This window comes from Pleurodeles waltl, chromosome 5 (assembly GCF_031143425.1).
Source record: "Pleurodeles waltl isolate 20211129_DDA chromosome 5, aPleWal1.hap1.20221129, whole genome shotgun sequence".
Lineage (NCBI taxonomy): Eukaryota > Metazoa > Chordata > Amphibia > Caudata > Salamandridae > Pleurodeles > Pleurodeles waltl.
Window position 1 is genome coordinate 45,290,180 of NC_090444.1, and position 20,505 is coordinate 45,310,684.

The 20,505-nt window shown below is 46.5% G+C and overlaps 1 protein-coding gene across 1 annotated transcript in view; it reads left to right on the forward strand.

Moving 5' to 3' along the window:
* The first annotated feature begins 5,030 nt into the window (after nt 1–5,030).
* The window catches only part of LOC138297199 (fucolectin-like), a 90,405-nt gene continuing 74,930 nt past the window's right edge, over nt 5,031–20,505 (forward strand). The window contains exon 1 of the mRNA XM_069236686.1: nt 5,031–5,149. Within this exon, the coding sequence (XP_069092787.1) occupies nt 5,101–5,149 (49 nt within the window). The 5' untranslated portion in view covers nt 5,031–5,100. The remainder of the gene's footprint in view (nt 5,150–20,505) is intronic.

Here is a 20,505-nt window from a genome sequence, read left to right on the forward strand (position 1 = left end):
TCAGTACCTTTTTAATAAAAAGTTTCAGCATTGTAAAATATGTTCTCCCATTAATGTGCCTCCTTTCTTTCTTTGTGTAGGACTTTGAACATTTTAACATGTGTTTTACTGTATCTCAATTTTATTTTATTTGTTGTTTCATTTTATATATCAATAACATACAATGAAGCAAGGGTTGTGAGATATTTGGTTGTTAGTTGAGGGGGGTGCAAGCACAGTGCAGTTTCAGGCTTATCCTTCCGAGCAGGGAGTCCAGGATATTAGGCTATGATACAGCTATTTCAGCCTGTACCCTGGATTTTGGCGAGAATGACTCTGAGCCTGTTGGAACCCATGGTTCCTTCTTGTGAGACTTGTCCGCTGGCAAATGAGGGATCTGCAGTGGGACCTGAAGTTCCAGTGGGCATAACATCAGGGGAATCTCTCCGACATAGTCCAGATCTCAGAAGGAACCACAAATGACCTACAGTGGTGGCTAATGAACCATGATTGGGTCATAGCAAACTCCTCTCTCTCACCCCACCCAGAGCTGACTGCGGTGGCAGATGCATCACTGCTGGGTTGGGGGTGTCTATCTGGGAGAGGTGACGATCAGAGGACTCTGGTCTCTGGCGAAAGCTAGACTCCACATCAACCTTTTGGAGCTCCAATCAATCCAACTGGCTTTGAAGACCTTCCTTCCTTCAGTCAGAGGAGGCTGGTTCAGGTGTTCACCCAAAACACCACTGACATGTGGTACTGAAACAAACAGGGTGGGGTGGCGTTGTGGACCCTTTGTCAAGAGGTTCTTAGCCTCTGGACATGGCTGGATAATCAGGGCATATCCCTGGTGGTTCAACACCTGGCGGGCTCTATGAACACCATGGCAAACATACTCATCTATCAATGCCTAGCGAATCACAAATGGCATTGCCATATGGAGGTGGTGCATGGTCCCTACCAAGAATGGGGAGATCCTTGGTTGTATCTGCTCACCTCCTCATGAACGTGCAATGTCAGCAGTATTGCGCCCTGGAGTTTTCAAGGTGTTTTTTTCTCCAAGATGCTTTTTGTCTCAAGAGGATTCAGGATTTCTGTACTCCTTTCCGTCCATACCACTCCTGCCCAGACTTCTCAAGAACATCAGGAATGACTGGGCCCAAGTTATTCTTGTGCTCCAGATTGGGCACGGAAAGTCTTGTATACCAATCTGTTAAGCTTGAGCTCAGGTCCCCCGATCAGGCTGCCTCTTTTGGAGGCTCTTCTGGCGCAGCAACAGGGCAGCGTTCTGCCCTGAACCTGACAGCTCTTTGCTTTCATGCGTGGAGATTGAGCAGCAATAATTGACAGTTTTCGACCTTTCACCCAAAGTCTGCAATGTTTTCTTGGCAACCAGGTGTCCCTCCTTCAAAATGGTATACATCTGCCGTTGTGGCAAGTTTGTGGCATGATGTACGGATAAGCAAGATGACCCCCGATCTGCACCTGTTTCCCAGAATCTTCTCTTACTCTAGCCCAGCAGGGCTCTGTTCGGGCATGTTTAAAGGCTATCTTTCTGCCATCTCAGCATTTCTGCAGCTGCCAGATCAGCCATCATGTTAGGTTTTTAAAAGGTCTGCAACACATGTTCCCACCTTCACCCTTCATTATGCCTCACTGGGACCTTAATTTCGTGCTAACATTTCTCATGTGTGCTACTTTGGAGCCATTAAACAACTGCCCTATCAGGCTCCTCACTATAAAACGGCCTTTCTCATGGCAACAGCAGTGAGCTGCAGGCTTTGCCATCCCAGCCTCTGTACCTTTCCATCTACCCAGACATGTTTGTCCTTCGGTCTAGGGCATCCTTCTTACTGAAAATGACCACTCCCTTTCATGCAGGTTAGTCCATTACTCAATCTACTTTTCATGCTTCACCTCACCCCTGTAAAGAAGAGAGGCTTCACTGTCTGGACCCCCAAAAAGCATTGTTGTTCTACCTTGACCACACAAAAGAGTTTCAGGTGGATGATCAACACTTTGGGGGTATTTTGGAGCCAAAAAGGAAAGGTCTGTTGAGATAGTCATCTTACCCGTTTGGTCCCACAAGGCTTTCTAGTATCTTCTGTGTCACAGTTCCACCTCTGGGAGGTATCGCTTGGGTATCTATTCTAAGGTAAGGAATCTGTAGCTAGAAATCTCTATCAGATGAACAAGTTACTTACTTTTGGTAACACCTTATCTGGTAGAGAATCTATCTGGCCACAGATTCTTTACTGACCCATCCATCCTCCCCCTTAAGGACTCTAGTCTCATGCACCAGGGGTCGGTGTTTGTTCTAGAGCCACCCTTCTCGCATGGAAGGTCATGAAATGAAATATCAGCTTACTAGGGTGGTGCCTATATAGGCACCATGCACATCACTTCCAACGTCACTTTGACACAGGCAATGCCACGCAGAGCCAAAAGACGCCACCTACCAGCGAGCAGGGGTACTGCTTTTTCAAAATTTCTCAATCCAATCTACTCCTAAATCAATTTCCGGATCTAGTCTGGCACCTGAGGATAATTGAAGGTAAGAAATCTGCATCTAGGGAGAGTCTCTACTAGGTAAGGCATTATCAAAGGTAAGTAACTTGTTCCTTAACTTGGAGATGCCAGGAGGGCTTCTTCTGTTCTTCTCCATGACATTGTAGGTTCAGCTACAGTAAGAGAGAAAAACAGTTTTTACCTGATCAGGTGGGGGATTGGGAAAGAAGCTGATGACGGGCCTGCTGGCAGCTGGGTCCCACAATCTTGAATGGGACTTCTGGGCATTTCTACAGTGAAACAAATAAAAAATGATGTAAAAGGGGGTGAAAGGACAGCAAGAAAACTGTTGCGAGTAGGCACTAGAGTTCCTCCAATCACTTGATAGTGCACATGATAAATCTGGCACCTACGCCTCCGCAGAATATTCCTGGACCTGTGAAGACTCCATCGTAAGAAGAAGGCCTTGCTGGTAGAAAAAGCTTGACTTTTGACTGCTGGCTCTTGCTGGGAGAAGGACTCACACAAGGACGCACGGACCCCTGAATACTGCTGCCACCCAGGGATTGGAACTGCTCTTCAACCATCAAGTTGTTGGTCTTATGTTTACCTGCTTTAGAGATGCAAAAAGCAGGATTCCTGATCTGGCTGGGGAGAGAGCTAGTGCCGAGAAGCCTGACTTAGCTTGGTTGAGTATTTTTTTATCAATCATAGTCAGATTTTGAAATCCTGCAATTTTTCAGGCAACGGTTGGCACTGGGATCCCCCAGCGATTGTCACTTCCACCCCACTTATTCAACATTTAAATAGCTCTATTGGCAATCACACTGGCTAGCATGGGGCTTAGACTGTTCATGTATGTACGTGAATGATACTCAAATCCCTTTGAGACTGGGCAGTGGCACATCCTCCATCGAATGGACGGAGAGTCTGTGTTATATTTTATGTTGTGTAATGTTACAGTATGTTATGTTATGTTATCATATGTTATGTTATGCTATGTTATGTTACATTATGCTATGTTATCATATGTTATGTTACATTATGCTATGTTATATGTTATGCTATGTTATGTTACATTATGCTACGTTATGTTATATTATGTTACGTTATGCTATGTTGTTTTGTTATGTTATGCTATATTATGTTATGTTTTCTTATATTATGTTATGCTATGTTATGGTGGTTATGTTATGGTATGTTATACTATGTTATGCTATGTTATGTTATGTTGTGCTATATTATGTTATTCCATGCTATATTATGGTTGTCATGTTATGCTATGCTATGCTATGTTATGTTATTCTATGTTATGGTTGTTATGTTACGGTATAGAATGGTATGGTTTGTTACTTTACACTATGTTATGTTATAGTATGCTATGGTTGTTATGTTATGGTATGTTGGGTATAGTATGGTATGGTTCATTACTTTACATTATGTTATGTTATAGTATGTTATGCTATGCTATGTTATAGTTGTTATGTTATGTTATGGTATGTTAGGTTATGTTATAGTATGGTATGGTTCATTGTCATATTATAGTATGTTATGCTATGCTATGTTACGGTTGTTATGTTATGGTATGTTATGTCATGTAATGGTATGTTATGGTTATTATGGTATGTTATGTTATGGTATAGTATGGTATGGTTTGTTACCTTACATTGTTATGTTATGGTGTAGTACGTTCTCTTATGGTGTGTTATGCGTATTTCTATAGCAGACTGCTCCCCCAGAGGGTAACCTTGCAGCAGGAGCTGTGTGGGCAGTGCCAGGGCTGGGTGGGGAGCCAGGGCTTCAGTCTCGTGGTATTCAGGGGCTGAGGAGGGGGCTCTGGTGTGCAGGGCGGTGGTTCCTGGTTCTTGGGGTGAGGTAACAGAAGACATGACCTCCGGATCCGGCTCTGCGAACGCGGGGAGGGTGGGCGAGTTTGTGGTTGTTTCTGCTGATGGTGAGGTGTGTGGGGCCAAGGTTGTGCCAGGTTTTGTGTGTGTGCATGAGGAGTTTGAAAAGTGCTCATGAGCGCACTGAGCACCAGAGGAGCGCTTCGAGGTGCGGGGTGCGCGGTTGACGTTGACAGAGAAACTGCACACAAGGAGACCCCACAAGAGAGGGGCTTGAGAAAGCAGCCAAGAGCAGCCGCACCAGGGCCAATGTCTTCCCATCTGCACCGAGCATTCACCCCCAGGACACCCCGTAGCTCATCCGCGTTAATGCCCCCACATGGGCAGAACTCTTCATGTCCTGGGCACGCACACCTATTTTATGTGGCACTATTGTGCAGGAATAAATTACAGTCATGCAGATCATCTGCTGTGCTTCGATCCCTGAACTCGTGGTGGCTGGCAGAGGATTGTCACATCTAATGATATGAGTATGACATGATTCCGATTACAAAACCCACTGAGTGCTCACGGTGTAAAATACTTGCTCAAGTATCACAGAGCTGTGCAGAGATGCGTGGTGCACCTGGGGATGTCTGACTGCAGATGCCCAGAGCCTGCACAGCGGGGTCCGCAGCGGAAGTGACGTGGGCGGAGGTTTGTGATGTTGGCACACTCCAGGTTCCTCTGCGGAATGTTCATTATTGACATCAGGAGCTGATGGAAGATGGTGATGTCCTGTGGAAGCCACGGAACACAAGGATCAGACACTAGAGGTAAATATGGCTTCTTACTTCATGGTGATGGTGTGATGCTGGCGTCCTCCGTCGCGCAGGTCCCCCTTTTAGAGACCACAAGCACCCTCGCTGCTCGCAGACCCCTCTTCCTGCGCCACAGCCCGGGCATGGAATGGGCCTGTCCTGGCTTCAGTGTCATGGAATCTGTGTCCCGGGGCCCTAACAATTCAAAACCCAGACTCTTTCGTGGATGTTGTTTATGCACTTGTTTACACAAGCCTGGCCACGGGATTTTTCTCTTCCTGGGCAGTAAAGGATTTGGTCAAATTTGGGAGATCTGGAGGAAAAATCACTTTTACCTTAACGCGGGCAGATGCCTAGGCCATTGGTAGGTGGGACATTCATAGATTAAATATCCACAAAACACGGTGTGACTTCTCTGTGCCTGCCCTTAGCGTGGACTTGGAGACAGATGTATAAAACACTGTTGTGTGTCAGTGTGTGTGTTCATAGGAGGCAAAAACTCCGGGGCTGTTACTGACTTGTGCAGCCCTTGCCCCACCGCTGTGTGTGTGGCGTGCACTGTCCGTGGGTACCACTTGGTGGAAGACAGAAGCCGCAGCACAGGGGTGTGTGTGTTGCTGTCTGTCAGGAGGAAAGACATCACTTGGGCTCCTGCTCTTGCAGTGGAGGGAGCTTCTGCCCCTCCCCTCGGCCTGCAGCCCCTGAGCTGAAGTCCAGTAAGTGCGAGGCATGGGGCTGGACTGAAGTGCTGCTGTAGGAGCTGCTGAGATGTGCAGAAGAGGAGGGGTGCCCTGGCCTGCTGTGGTTTAGCACATCTAGCAGGTGACCTCTCCCAGGCTGCAGTGTGGAGGCGGCTGAGACTATAAGGCGGTGTAGAGGACTGCGGCTCTAGGGCGATGGCTCACTCATGCGGTCCAGGGACAACACCTTGGCCCTTCCCTGTGCACCCTTGGTGCTAGAGGTTTCCAAGGAGAGTGCACAGGTCAGAGATGCTCTTGGGTTGTAAAAGGGAGCTGGTAGAATGATAGGTCAGTGGTTCCCGACCAGTGGTCCAGGGACCCTCAGGGGGTCCACAAAACCACCACAGCGGATCCGCGACTGCTAGAAAATAAAATAATATTAACAGCTTAATAAAGTGTATATAAATAAAGTGGCTAAATGTACAATTGAACATTTAAACTTACTGTGAATGTCAAGGAATTTGAAATTGAGGTTAAAAATGAAATTAGCATTCTCAGATTGATTTGTGGGAGCAGCGCAGGTGCGTCAAACAGAATATAGTATGGATGATGTCTGGCTTCAATTAAATTTAAAAAAGCTCCAACCTTCCTTTTATTATTTTTTTAAAATTTTATATTTGTTTGCAAATTAAATCAAATGTGTTATAATTTGTGCATGTCTTTGATGATGCTTGTTTCTGTATTTTTTGTGTATTGTTTTGCAACTCAAATCATCCACAATGTTTAGGCCGGGGTCCCCGGCTTCCATTAATGTCTCAGTGTGGGGGTCCCAGGCTTCCATTAATGTCTCAGTGGGGGGGTCCCAGGCTTCCATTAATGTCTCAGTGGGGGGGTCCCCGGCTCCCAGTAATGTCTCAGTGGGGGGGGTCCCCGGCTTCCAGTAATGTCTCAGTGGGGGGCCTCTGGATTCCAGTAGTAATGACGTGGGGACTACAGAAGTCAAAAGGTTGGGAACCACCGATTTAGAATCATTCCCCGCTCTGTGGGGTTAGGTTTGGAAAGCTTTGTAGGACAAGACTCTAATATGCAGGCAGCAGGTTTCACTGAGAGAACAAGTGTCTACTTGTGAGAAACAAGCCAGTTGTGGAGTCAGAGGACATTGTGGTTAAAGGATATATGTGCAGGCAGGGGCACTTTTCTGTTTTTGTTGTAGACATCAGTGAATTTGGTTCAGAAGAAATCAGATATTTCCTGCATTTTTTTGAGGAGACACTGACAGCCTGAGTGGTGGGGCAAGGTTGGCATAGCTACATCGTGTTGCGTGCATAAACATCGCATCACATTTGCAAGCAGACGTCTTCCTGCGCTGTTAGAGGAAATTAAAATGGTCTTAAAAGTAGGTAAGACTACTGGAAGATGCTAGCCTATCTGCCTTTCTGTAACAAGATGGTTCCTCTTATCTCTAATGTCACCTGGCAGACTGCTCCACATCACAGCCCTCTTTAATGAAAAGCATGATGGTCTGTGCCATCTGTGTCTGAGATACCTTCTGCCTTCATCTCAGGCACGTTGATGGTTATAGTTTTTACATTTATTGCTCAGAATTTCAGGTCTACCTCCTATTATGCTTGCAGCACCACAGACATGGCTTTCCACTCTACCTGCACGCAAGGTTCACAGAGTAGTGTTAACTCCTTGACCACCCAGTCCGAAGAGGCGTTTCTCCATTCCGTACCCACTCTGGTCCTTAATCAGTTTCACAAGTACTTCTAGATAGATAGATGCAGGAGGTCACCTGATCTCTTATGAAACCCTCAAGTGGCATCTTGAAATATCAGTGTGTGGGATCAACTTGTGGGTTGATGGACAGTTTGGTGGTCATTATGACCCTGGCTGTATTACAACCGCAGGGCCAAAACGACGGAAGCACCGCCAACAGGCTGGCGGTGCCTCCTGGCGTATTTTGACCGCGGCAGTAGCACCGCGGTCGCACCGCCGGGGCCGGCGGTTTTCCGCCACAATCACCCCGGCTGATATAATCTACCAGGGCAGCGCTGCTCGCAGCGCTGCCCAGGGGATTACGAGTCCCCGACCGCCAGCCTTTTTCTGGCGGTCTGAACCGCCAGGAAAAGGCTGGCGGTACGGGGAGTCGTGGGCCCCTGGGGGCTCCTGCACTGCCCATGCCACTGGCATGGGCAGTGCAGGGGCCCCCTGACAGGGCCCCATGTGGCTTTTCACTGTCTGCTGTGCAGACAGTGAAAAGCGCAACGGGTGCAACTGCACCGGTCGCACAGCCGCAACACCGCCGGCTCCATTTGGAGTCAGCTCCTATGTTGTGGTCGTGATCCCCGCTGGGCCAGCGGGGATCTCCAAATGGCCGCGGCGGGGGTGCGGCCGCATGGCGGTCAGATCTTGGCAGGCGGCAAGGTCGTTATGACCCCTTTGCCCTTTAGCTCGATAGCTAGTCGTGGTAAAGGCGCAGCCACTCTGGCCACATGACTTTAGCTTGGGATTCTTTTCATGCTGCAGATGTGAAATGAAGAACATTAGTCTGTTGCAGACTGGGTTTTAGGAAGTAACGAGTTTATGAGAGAATGGTTTTCTTTGACCGTAACCTTGTTGCATTTTGTTATTATCTGTGAGCGCAGAGGATGGTTGCTTGTCTTGGTTCCCCTGTTTTGGGGCAATGCCTCTAGACTTGTGATTGTTACTGAAAAGGAAAGACTTCTGAACAATCTTCATTGTTATTTTTTTTTTTAACCCCTTAGCTGCTGGGCCTTTACCCCTCTCCCCCAGTACTGAACCCTTTTTTGGCTATTTGGGGTAGTTCGTGCTTGGGCTTTCAGAACGTTTTCTACACATAATCTATCCATTCCAAATTTGCGTCCTTTTTTTTCCAAAATCCTAGGGATTCTAAAGGTACCCAGAGTCCGTGGGTTCCCCTGGAGGAGACCAAGAAATTAGCCAAAATACAGCTAACATTTTGTTTTTTAATGGGACAAAAGGGCTGCAGAAGAAAGCATGTGGTTTTTCCCCTCAAAACGGCATCACCAAACGTTTTGCAGTGCTAAAATCACCATCTTCCCAGCTTTCAGGAACAGGCAGACTTGAATCAGAAAACCACATTTTCAACACAATTTTGGCATTTTACTGGGACATACCCCATTTTTACTATTTTTGTGCTTTTAGCCTCCTTCCAGTTAGTGACAGAAATGGGTGTGAAACCAATACTGGATTCAGGACAGCTAAACATTTCTTAAAAGTAGACACACTTCTGAATTCAGCAAGGGGTCATTTGTGTAGATCCTACAAGGTTTTTCTACAGAAAATAACAGCTGAAATAAAAAAATATTGAAATTCAGGTAAACAAAACTGCCATTTTTCTCTGCGTTTTACGCTATAACTTTTTCATGTGATGTCATATTTTCAAAAGTAATATACTGTTACGTCTGCTGGACTCTTCTTGTTGCGGGGATATATAGGGCTCATAGGTTCATCAAGATCCCTAGGCACCCAGAGCCAATAAAGGAGCTGCACCTTGCAATGGGTTTTCATTGTATACCGAGTATAGAGCAATTTATTTGGTAAAATATAAAGAGTGAAAAATAGGTATCAAGGAAACCATTTCCAAAATGGGCACAATATAAGGTGTTGAGAAGCAGTGGTTATTTGCACATCTCTGAATTCCAGGGTCCCCATACTAGCATGTGAATTACAGGGCATTTTTCAAATAGACGTCTTATTTCCACACTGTCTTACATTTAGAAGGAAAAAATGTAGAGAAAGACAAGGGGTAATAACACTTGTTCTGCTATCCTGTGTTTCCCCAAGTCTTCCGATAAAAATGGTACCTCACTTGCGTGGGTAGGCCTAATGCCCATGCAGGAAACGCACATCACATTTTTACATTGAAATCTGATAGGTTTTTTGGAAAGTGCCTACCTGTGGATTTTGGCCTCTAGCTCAGCCGGCACTAGGGAAACCTACCAAACCTGTGCATGTTTGAAAACTAGACACCTGGAGAAATCCAGGATGGGGTGACTTGTGGGGCTCTCACCAGGTTCTGTTACCCAGAATCCTTTGCAAACCTCAACATTTGGCAAACAAAACACTTTTCCGTCATATTTCAGTGCTGCAAAGTACTGGAATCTGAGAGGAGCCACAAACTTCGTTCCACCCAGCATTCTACCAAGTCTCCCGATAAAAATGGTACCTCACTTGTGTGGGTAGGCCTAGTGCCCGCGAGAGGTAATGCCCCAAAACACAAAGTGGACACATCACATTTTTCCGAACAAAATAGACGTGTTTTTTGCAAATTGCCTAGTTGTGGATTTTGGGCTCTAGCTAAGCAAGCACCTAGGGAAACCTACCAAATCTGTGGATTTTGTAAAACTAGACACCTAGGGGAACCCAGGATGGAGTAACTTGTGGTGCTCTCACCAGGTTCTGTTACCTAGAATCCTTTGCAAAGCTCAATATTTGGCAAAAAAAAACACTTTTTCCTCACATTTCGGTGATAGAAAGTTCTAGAATCTGAGAGGAGCCACAAATGTTATTCTACCCAGCATACCCCAGGGGAACCACACACGCGTTGACAAAAGTGATCGCTATATAAGCTCTCTCTGGTTTTAAATTTGTCACTATAGGCTAGTGACTTCATTTACCAATTTCAATTGGCACACTGGATCCCCCCTTATAAGTCCTTAGAATATGGTACCTAGGTAACCAGGGCACTGGGGTTCCAGGAGATCCTTATGGGCTGCAGAATTTCTTTTGCCACCCATAAGGAGTTCAGACAAACCCTTTTACAGGACTGCCACTGCAGCCTACGTGAAATAGTGCACATGCTTAAGTAACTTATAAGTCACCTATATGTTTAACATTCATTTACTGAAGGCTAGGAGCAAAGTTACTAAATGTGAGGGCACCCTTGCACTAGCAAAGGTGCCCCCACGCAGTCCAGGGCCAATTCCCTGGACTTTGTGAGTACGGGGACGCCATTACACACGTGCACTACGTATAGGTCTATATGTAGCTTCACAATAGTAACCCCGAATATGGCCATGTAAGGTGTCTAAGATCATGGAATTGTACCCCCATTCCAAATCTGGTATTGCGGAACCAATTCCATGCATCCTGGGGGCTCCACCATGGACCTCCAGTACTGCCAAACCACCTCTATGAGGCTTGCACTCCAGCTACAGCTGCTGCCACCTCATAGACAGGGTTCTGCTCTCCTGGGGTCTGAGCAGCTCAGTCCCAGGAAGGCAGAACAAAGCATTTCCTTTGGGAGGATGGTGTTACACCCTCTCCCTTTGGAAATAGGTGTTACAGGCTAGGGAGGGGTAGCCTCCCCCAGCCTCTGGAAATGATTTGAAGGGCACAGATGGTGCCCTCCTGGCATATGCCAGTCTACATCGGCTCAGGGACCCGCAGTCCCTGCTCAGGCGCAAAACTGGACAAAGGAAAGGGGAGTGACCACTCTCCTGTCCATCACCACCCCAGGGGTGGTGCCCAGAGCTCCTCCAGTGTATCCCAGACTTCAGCCATCTTGTTTTCCAGGGCGTGGGGACACTCTGGAGGCCTCTGAGTGGCCAGTGCCAGCAGGTGACGTCAGAGACCCCTCCTGATAGGTCCATACCTGATAAGGTAGCCAATCCCCCTCTCAGGGCTACTTAGTGTCTCTCCTGTGGGTTTCTCTTCAGATTCTACTTGCAAGTTTCCAGCAGGAATTCTCTGCAACTACTACTTCATCCTCTGATCTCGGATCGACCGCAGACTGCTCCAGGAACCGCTGTAACAGCAACAAAGTATCCAGAAGGGCTACTTTTCCTCTGCAACTTCCACTCCAGCCAGCAACTGCAACAGTTTCCACGGTGTGCATGCTCTGGGGACTCCCTGTCTTCACCCTGCACCAGAAGGACCAAAGAAATCTCCAGTGGAGTGACAGAGTCACTTCCCTGCTCTTGAAGGCACCTTGTCAGTTGAAGACCGGTTCTCTTGGACTCCTCTCCTGGCGACGAGCGTGCTCCTTGGAACACAGGTGGTGGAACCCTTTGACACAGACTGTCCTAAGGTCCTGCTGTCCAAATTTGGAGTAGGGAAGAGCTTGCCTTCCCCGTTTGCGACAGTACCCCTGTGCACCACGTCATCTTTACCTCCTGTGGCCTCTGTGCACTATTTGCAAGAATCCTTAGTGCACAGCCCGGCCCAGGTCCCCAGCACTCTATCCTGCGACGCTCAACTTGCTGAGTTGTCCTCTGGCGGCGTGGGACCTTCGTTTGTAGTGCTGCAACAACCGCAGTTTGCACCTTCTTTGTCTCCATGTTCTGGGACATCAGTGGGTGCTGCCTGGTAATCTGTGGGTTCCCTCTAGTGTTGGGAGCCCCCTCTGCCTCCTCAGTCCACATTGAGGCCCCCAGGTCTCTCCAGGGCCCAGGCAGTGCCACTTTGGTGCAATATTCGACTTTGCTTGAACCAAGGCTTGTTGGACAAAACTCGCCTGCATCCAACATCTCTTTGTGGGACATCCATTGCATCACACAGGAACCCGCAGTCATTTTCCTTTGGTGCATTTCTGCAGTCTTCGTCCAACTGGGGGCTCTTCTTTTGCACCCTCTTCTAGGTTGGCAGGGGCTCCTGTCCTTCCTCGAACTTATTCCGACTTCTGAACTTGGTCTCCTCTCTCTGCAGGTCTTCAGGTCCAGGAATCCACCATTTGTTGTTTACAATGTTGCTTGGTTCCTGCAATAACTCTAATCACGACTTCTAGTGTGTCCTAAGGAAACTTGCAGTACTTTACTCCTACATTCCTGGGCTCTGGGGTGGGGTATTGTACTCTCCTTTGTGGTTCTCATACTCTCCCCTCGATTCTCTACACACTACACTTGTCTAAGGGGGAATTTGTGATTTGTATTCCACTTTCTTAGTATATGGTTTGTGTTGCCCCTAGACCTATTTTCTCCCATTGCATTCTATAGCATTTCCTATTGTTTGCACAATCCTATGTCTAATTACGTACCTTATTTTGGTGTCTAATGTATATATTGTGTATAATACCTACCTCCAGAAGGAGTATTGCCTCCAAGATATTTTTGGCCTTGTGTCACCCAAATAAACTACATTTATTTTTGGTGACAGTTGTATTGCATGAGCTTTGCATGTCTCTAAGTTGCTCTGCTATCGCTACCTCTATCAGCCTAAGCTGCTAGGACACTACTACATTTCACAAATAAGGGATAATTGGACCTGGTGTAAAGTGTAAGTACCAAGGTACCCACTACAAATCAGGTCATCTTCCTACAATTGTCACACCATCTTTATCTCAGGCAGTGCTTGTATAGTTATCTCATGCTCATTTGTTCTTACCACTTGTTGTACACTGACTCTAGGCTTGATTCACATAGCATACCTTAAGTAGTTTAATAAACAAGAAAAGTCATGTTTGTACAAGAGGCTGTTGTGCAGAAATCAGATATAAACATCAGGGGGTACATAAAGATGGGTGAAGTGCGAGAATACTGGACAGCAAGGAAAGGGTGCAGGACTTTGCACGCAGTTCTGTTCAGGCACTCAGAAGTGACAGCAGGATGGTGTACACGCCAGTATTATTATTTCTCATTTCACTAGGGTGGTGTTCAGGAATGTGGTGACCAGCTATAGACACAATACGTTGGTGGCAATTGGCCCACCTTTTCCCAGTGCGTGCATTTCAGAAGGATGAAGGCATGCCTAGTGTCTAAAATGAAGGACGTGTGAGGTGAGCTAGTATCCTCCCACGTGCAGAAACCCATCAGTATGAGCAGATGAGCTTTTTCACACTTCATAAGTGTTTGCTCATTCTCCCACAGGAAACAGTTGTGAAAGAATGCTCACTGTATGTCAAAAACCTTAAATGAGGAATATGTCAAGTATGTTGTTAATAAACTCCAAATATTGTAAGTTAATGGTCTTTAACTATATCTCCTAATGTCAGCCACTGCGGATTTGAGGGAAGACTTAAGACTTTTATTTCCTTGTGTGAAATATGAGCTAAGTGTTGCAACTCCATGCTATATGACCTCTCCCCGCAGGTGAATGTGCATGGTAATTTTAGCTAGCAAATATGTTGCAAATGTTTGGCAAATGTAATGTTTGCTAAATAATGTACATTATGTAGAAAGTTTACAATGATTTTAGCCATTTTCATGTGTGTAATCTACATCAAATGCGTGGGTTTAGAAGAGTGCCAAGATTTAATAGGCATCAAATATGGTTTAAAAGTATGAAGCCTTCCACAGCAGTGCCTCCCCTTGAATGCTTAACAGGATAAGGACAGAATATTACCTAATAACAATAGTTCTCCTGACAATAGGTATTCTACATGGAATCCCATTTCTGAATCTACTGTCTTCGAGTATCAGGACTTCTGAACTAGTTTGAAAAGGGCACTGGAAGTATTGCATCTGCCCGAGTCCATCTCTCTCAAGCCCCATTGTCACAGCAAAGTACTCTTATACTTCAGTTTCCAGCTTTTCTTCCCAGAAGATCATGAAGAAGTTTTGCAGAAAGTTAAAATGGATGGTGGTGAGTCACGTGTCTCTGAAGGATGCATAACCTCAATACCTACCATGTGAACGGCTACCCTTCATGATGGGGTAAGTAGCGTGTTATACTCTTTCATTGTGTATTCTCTAGGGAGCTGGATTCTTGTGTGCACTGCTAAGTATTACGTAATGGGGTGGGAGGACAGATCAAATTCAATGTCCAAGTAGAGGTTCTTCAACATAGTATGGTGAGACCAGGCCTCTGCGGTGGTGTTGGAGAGATTTCAAGGTTATCGAAAAATAGGCGCATCTAAGAAAGGTCCTATGATGCACTTCTCTAAAATACTAGCCGAGGTCTGTAGCTAAAAAGTACTGAAAGCCATCTTGATTGGTGCATGCCCGGCATTGATGTGGTTGATGAGAATGAGTTTGTAAGGTGCGGGGAGAGTGAGAAAAAGAGAGAGAGAAAGACAAGCAGAAAGAGAGGAAGAGAAGAGAGAGAGAGACAGAGTCAGAGAGAATAGTTGCGTTCTTAGTAGAGTCTAAACATGGGCTCCCAGAGAGCTTTGTCTTTACCCCATGGAAAATAAATTGCTAAATATGGAACCTCTTCAAGAAGTAAATATATTGCTTGATTGTATTAACAATGCTATACCATGATTTAAGGAGTGAAAATTAAGAAAAAAATTAGAAAAGCTTAGAAAGGATATTCTCCAATATAGAACAGAGCATACATGTCTCAATTCGAAAGAAGAGTACTATGAGAATTTTAATTTCACCAGCAGACAAAACCATACCTTCAACCATATCTGAAGAGAGTTATGTTCAAACAGCTTTGTAGATAGTTCAAGCTCAAGTAGCTGAGATGCTTATTCTTCAAATAATTTATCCTGACTGCCCCATACTTCACATATCAACAAATGGTCAAATACATTCATAATGTTTTTTTTTTAAAGAAGTCTTAGCTAGACAGGTTCATTGTTTGGAAGAATTTCTGACAACAATTTGAAATACACTCATACTACCAACAAAATCAAAGTTGTTTTTCAAAACCTTTGGTTCAGACTTGTGGATGGCATATTTGCTTTTGCCCTTTTTTATCAAAGCAAATGGATAAGAATACTGTTAGAAATCAGCCCAAACTTGGCAAGCAAAGCAGTTTTCATGGGTGCGTATCTGTTTTGATCCTTAGGATCTAATGCAAGGAGTGTGTCCCTCCCCACTACTGGTACATACTACCACAAGGCCGCCCCCATTGCTCTTCAGAGACCCCATGATCCCTTAGTGCAGCTTCATACGCAGCCAACCACTCAATGTCATCTCCCACCACATAACTTGGCACTACATTTTTGGGTATACGAACCTTCCTTTCCCCAGCAGGTCCTGCATGTATGCTGCCACCATCACTGCTGGACTCAGACTGCCTCGCCTTGATATCCAGCTCCTTGAGACTCAGTTCATGAGCCTGAAGAATCTTCTCAGCCAAAGCCTTTCAGGCTCAGCTTGTTTGGCTTCTCTCCCTGCTTTCCTATCCTCTGCTTCCATGTTTAGCTTTGCCATTTGCAGTTGAAATGCTCTCTCCTCCATCCTTTCCTCTGCGGTCAGGCCATGGCTAGAGACACAGCTCCCTGGTTTAGCAGGAAGCACAATTACAGGGGTAACATCCCCCACTACTGGCAAGAAATCCTTTCAGGAACCATCCTCTGGACCCTCCTCCCCAACATTCTCCTCAAAATGGGCTTCTGCCCAGGCCCTCAGCACCTTTTGGTATTCCTCCTTTCTGGAGGCACCCCGGGTAGGTACTCCCTTCCCCTTGCAGAACCCCTTCAGCTGGTTAACAGTATATGTCTCCAGATTGGCTAGGTCAAAACCTTCAGCTCTTGCTTGAGACCCAGCCAGAGACATGTTAAATGAGGATTTAGTTAAACATGTCAGGCAGAAAACGAAATGGCAGAAAAAGATTAAAAAATCCTTCAACTGTGGGTAGGTAGTGTACACATAGCTATTGTATGTCAATGCACAAATACAAGTCCCATCCTCACCGCTGATCACCAATGTTAGAAATGGGGTGTTTGGTTGGCAGTCAGGTTACCCCCTGCCCAAGCAAGGACCCTCACTCTAGTCAGGGTAAGTCACACACAATCCAAATTATCCTGTGCCCTCCCTCTGGTAGCTTGGCACTGAGCAGTCAGGCTTAACTTAGAAGGCAATGTGTAAAGTATTTGTGCAATAAATCATGCAATAACACAGTATAACAACACAAAAATACACCCCACAGTGTTTAGAAAAATATAGAATATTTATCTGGGTAAATGGAGGTCAAAAGTATCAAGATTTGATAAGTACACATTGAAATATCACTGTAAAAATGATAAAAAGAGTCTTAAGTTCTTAAAAAGCAAAAAGTGTCTCTTGCAAGCACAAAGTACCTGGTTTGCGTCTAAATTATCCGCAAGGGTCCGCAGAGGAGGAGATGCGTGGAAAACGGGGATGTGTGCGTCGGTTTCTCCAGGCACACACAGATTATGCGTCAATATTTTTCCACCCAGTCAGGGCTTTGCGTCGATTTCCGGCACAAAGACTTGGATCCTCTTTCGGTTGCAGGGTATTGGGACGCCCCAGGAACGACGCAGAGAAATCCTGGGCATGCATGATGAAGTCACAGGAGCTGCGTCGATCCGGTGGGCGGTGCAGGGAAATTTCTGTTGCACGGCAGGCGCTGCGTCAGTTCTTCTCACAGGAAGTCGGGCTGCGTCCTTCCTGCTCGGCTAAGCATCAATCCAGTGGGCCATGCGTTGACGTTCCAGCCGCAACGCTGGTGCTGCGTCGATCTCCTCTCGGGGACCCAGGCTGTGTCGTTCCAGTTCAGTGTGCAGTGATTTTCTCACTGCGATGCAGACTGTGCATCATTTCTGGCAGGCTGTGCGTTGAACTTTTGCCACACAAGGTGTTCTTTGCAGAATGAAGTCTTTTTGGCCCTGAGACTTCAAATAACAGGAGGCAAGCTCTATCCAAGCCCTTGGAGAGCACTTCAAAGCCCTTGGAGAGCCAGAGGGGAGCAAGGCAGCAGGGCAGCAGTCCGTTGCAGAAAAGCAGTCAGATGAGTCCTTTGGGCAGCCAGGGAGTTAATATTGGAAGGTTGCAGGTTCTGTTTCAGAGTTTCTTCACCAGTGGTATCTTGCCCATAAGTGTCTGAGTTGGTAAGGTCAGAGGCCCTGTTTAAATATCCAAATGTGCCTTTGAAGTGGGGGAGACTTCAAAGAGTGGCTTAGAAGTGCACCAGGACCCATTTCAGTTCCATCCTGTCTGCCAGGGTCCCAGTAGGGGGCTTGGCAGTCCATTGTGTGAGGGCAGGCCACTGTCCTTTCAAATGTAAGTGTCAGGCCCTCCACCCTCCCAGCCCAGGAAGACCCATTCAGTATGCAGATGTGTGGAGGTGTGACTGAGCATCCTGTGTTTGTCGGAGTGAAATGCACAAGGGAGCTGACAACTAACCTAGCCAGACGTGGATTGTAAGGCACAGAAGGATTTCAGTGCAGAGAAATGCTCACTTTCTAAAAGTGGCATTTCTAAAATAGTAATATTAAATCAAAATTCATCAGTCAGCAGGATTTTGTATTACCATTCTGGCCATACTAAATATGACCTTGTTACTCCTTTCAAATCAGAATCTACCACTCAAACAGTATATGAGGGTAGCCCTAATGTTAGCCTAAGAAAGGAGCAGGACTCACAGCAGTGTAAAACGAATTTAGAGTTTTACACTACCAGGACATATAGAACACACATGTTCATGTCCTCCTTTTACTTACATAGCCCCCTGCCCTATGGGCTACCTAGGGCCTACCTTAGGGGTGACATATGTAGAAAAAGGGGAGCTTAAGGCTTGGCAATCACTTTTAAATACCAAGTCAAACTGGCAGTGAAACTGCACACACAGGGCCTGCAGTGGCAGGCGTGAGGTATAATTAGGGGGCTACTTATGTGGGTTGCACAACCAGTGCTGCAGCCCACTAGTAGCATTTAATTAACAGGCCCTGGGCACAAGTAGCGCACTTGACTAGTGACTTACAGGTAAATTAAATAAGCCAATTGGGTATGAGCCAATGTCACCATGTTGTAAGGAGAGAGCATATGCACTTTAGCACTGATTAGCAGTGGTAAAGTGCACAGAGTCCCAAAGCCAGCAAAAATGAGGTCAGAAAAGGAGAAGGAGGAAGACAAAAAGTTTGGGGGTGACCCTTCAGAAAGGCCGTTTCCAACAAATACCCATGCCTCAAGATCCACCACCAGCTGGCTCTTCTCTCGCTCCCGGAGGAGACGCGTAGTGTGCCCTCAAATGGTGGCCTTGCCGGCAGCCCAGAGAATACCCACCGAGCGCACAGAGCCAGTATTGTGCTCAAAATATTGCATGACTTTTTCCCGTATGGCCTGGACATAGGTGTCATCTTGAAGGTACCAGGCATTGAGTAGCCACATAGGGCGCTGGGCAATACCAGGGTCTTTCATCTGCATAAAGACTGGTGCGTGATCCGAGACTTCCCCTGGGAAGTATCTCCATGGTGGCGACCTGAAGGATATCAGAAGCTGGCATGAAGAGCAAGTCTATTCTTACATGCGTGGGATGCGCCGCTGATATATGTGTGTATTGTCGCGCTCTGGAGTGCCAGATCTGCCACACATCACAGAGACTCAACCACTCCACCCAGCTGAGTAGTTGCCTGGCCCGGGCCCCCCTGCTCGTGGTGGGCGATCCCGTAGCATCAGCCTCTGGGTCCAAGACAGCGTTGAAGTCACTTCCCAGGATGGTCAAACCCACGGGAAGCCGCTCCACCACCTCCAGAAGGGTCGTCAGAAAAAGAAAGGATGGGAGTGTCCCGGGGGTCATAAATACTCAGGAAATTAATTGTTTGGCCACCACGCGTGCCCGACACAGCAATGTAGCAGTCCTGTGGGTCTCTCTTGGTAGCATTTATCACAATGGGCATTGATCGGTGTATCAGGATAGCCAATCCTCTAGAGCCTCTGGTGAAGCCCGCATGATATATCTTGTCATAGCCACCAACCGATAGCATCGGGCAGTGTGTGCCCAGCAGGTGTGTTTCCTGAAGCAATGCCACTGAGGGGGCGAAGGGATGAAGAGTACTAAAAAACGCATATCATCTTGTCTAGGAGTCCATTAACATTCCACAAGAGGACTTTGTTAAGAAGTCCAGAGATGTGCGGAAAAACCGTACTTAAGAGTGTTTAGGACATTGTGCGCAACCCTGTTGAAGGGGCTAATAGTCGGGAAATCTCCCCCAGAGAGGCCTGCCTGTGATTTGAATCTTGTGACATGCTTTGACCACCTGTAAAAAAGAAGGTTAACATAACTAAAACATAGCAAGAGCAAAACTTGAAAACCAGCTCCCACAAGTCCCCTAAAATGCTCCCACTCCATACTTCCAACCCCAAAGCATCTATCGCCCCAAAACTTAACAAAGTACCCCAAACCAAAATATCCATATTGGGTGTGGAGTGATGGACCCCTGCATATATTCGGAGTTCTGCAAGTATGCCCCTATCCTGCTTCTGATAGTGGCCTCGAGTTCTAAGTTCTCCCCCTCAGCGCTGTGTAGCATATCCTCAACAGCAGTTGCATTGTGTGTCAGGGCAGAGAGGGAACTTGGCTCAGGTGGTCATCCTCTGGCGTCAGCCGGTCCTGCCCGCACTCCTCGCGGGCTCTGGCAGTTAACACCTGTAGGAAAGTACCATCTTGCCTGGCATGTTACCCCCATTTTTCACTGTATATATGTTGTTTTAGTTGTATGTGTCACTGGGACCCTGGTAACCCAGGGCCCCAGTGCTCATAAGTGTGCCTGAATGTGTTACCTGTGTAGTGACTAACTGTCTCACTGAGGCTCTGCTAATCAGAACCTCAGTGGTTATGCTCTCTCATTGCTTTCCAAATTGTCACTAACAGGCTAGTGACCATTTTTACCAATTTACATTGGCTTACTGGAACACCCTTATAATTCCCTAGTATATGGTACTGAGGTACCCAGGGTATTGGGGTTCCAGGAGATCCCTAGGGGCTGCAGCATTTCTTTTGCCACCCATAGGGAGCTCTGACAATTCTTACACAGGCCTGCCACTGCAGCCTGAGTGAAATAACGTCCACGTTATT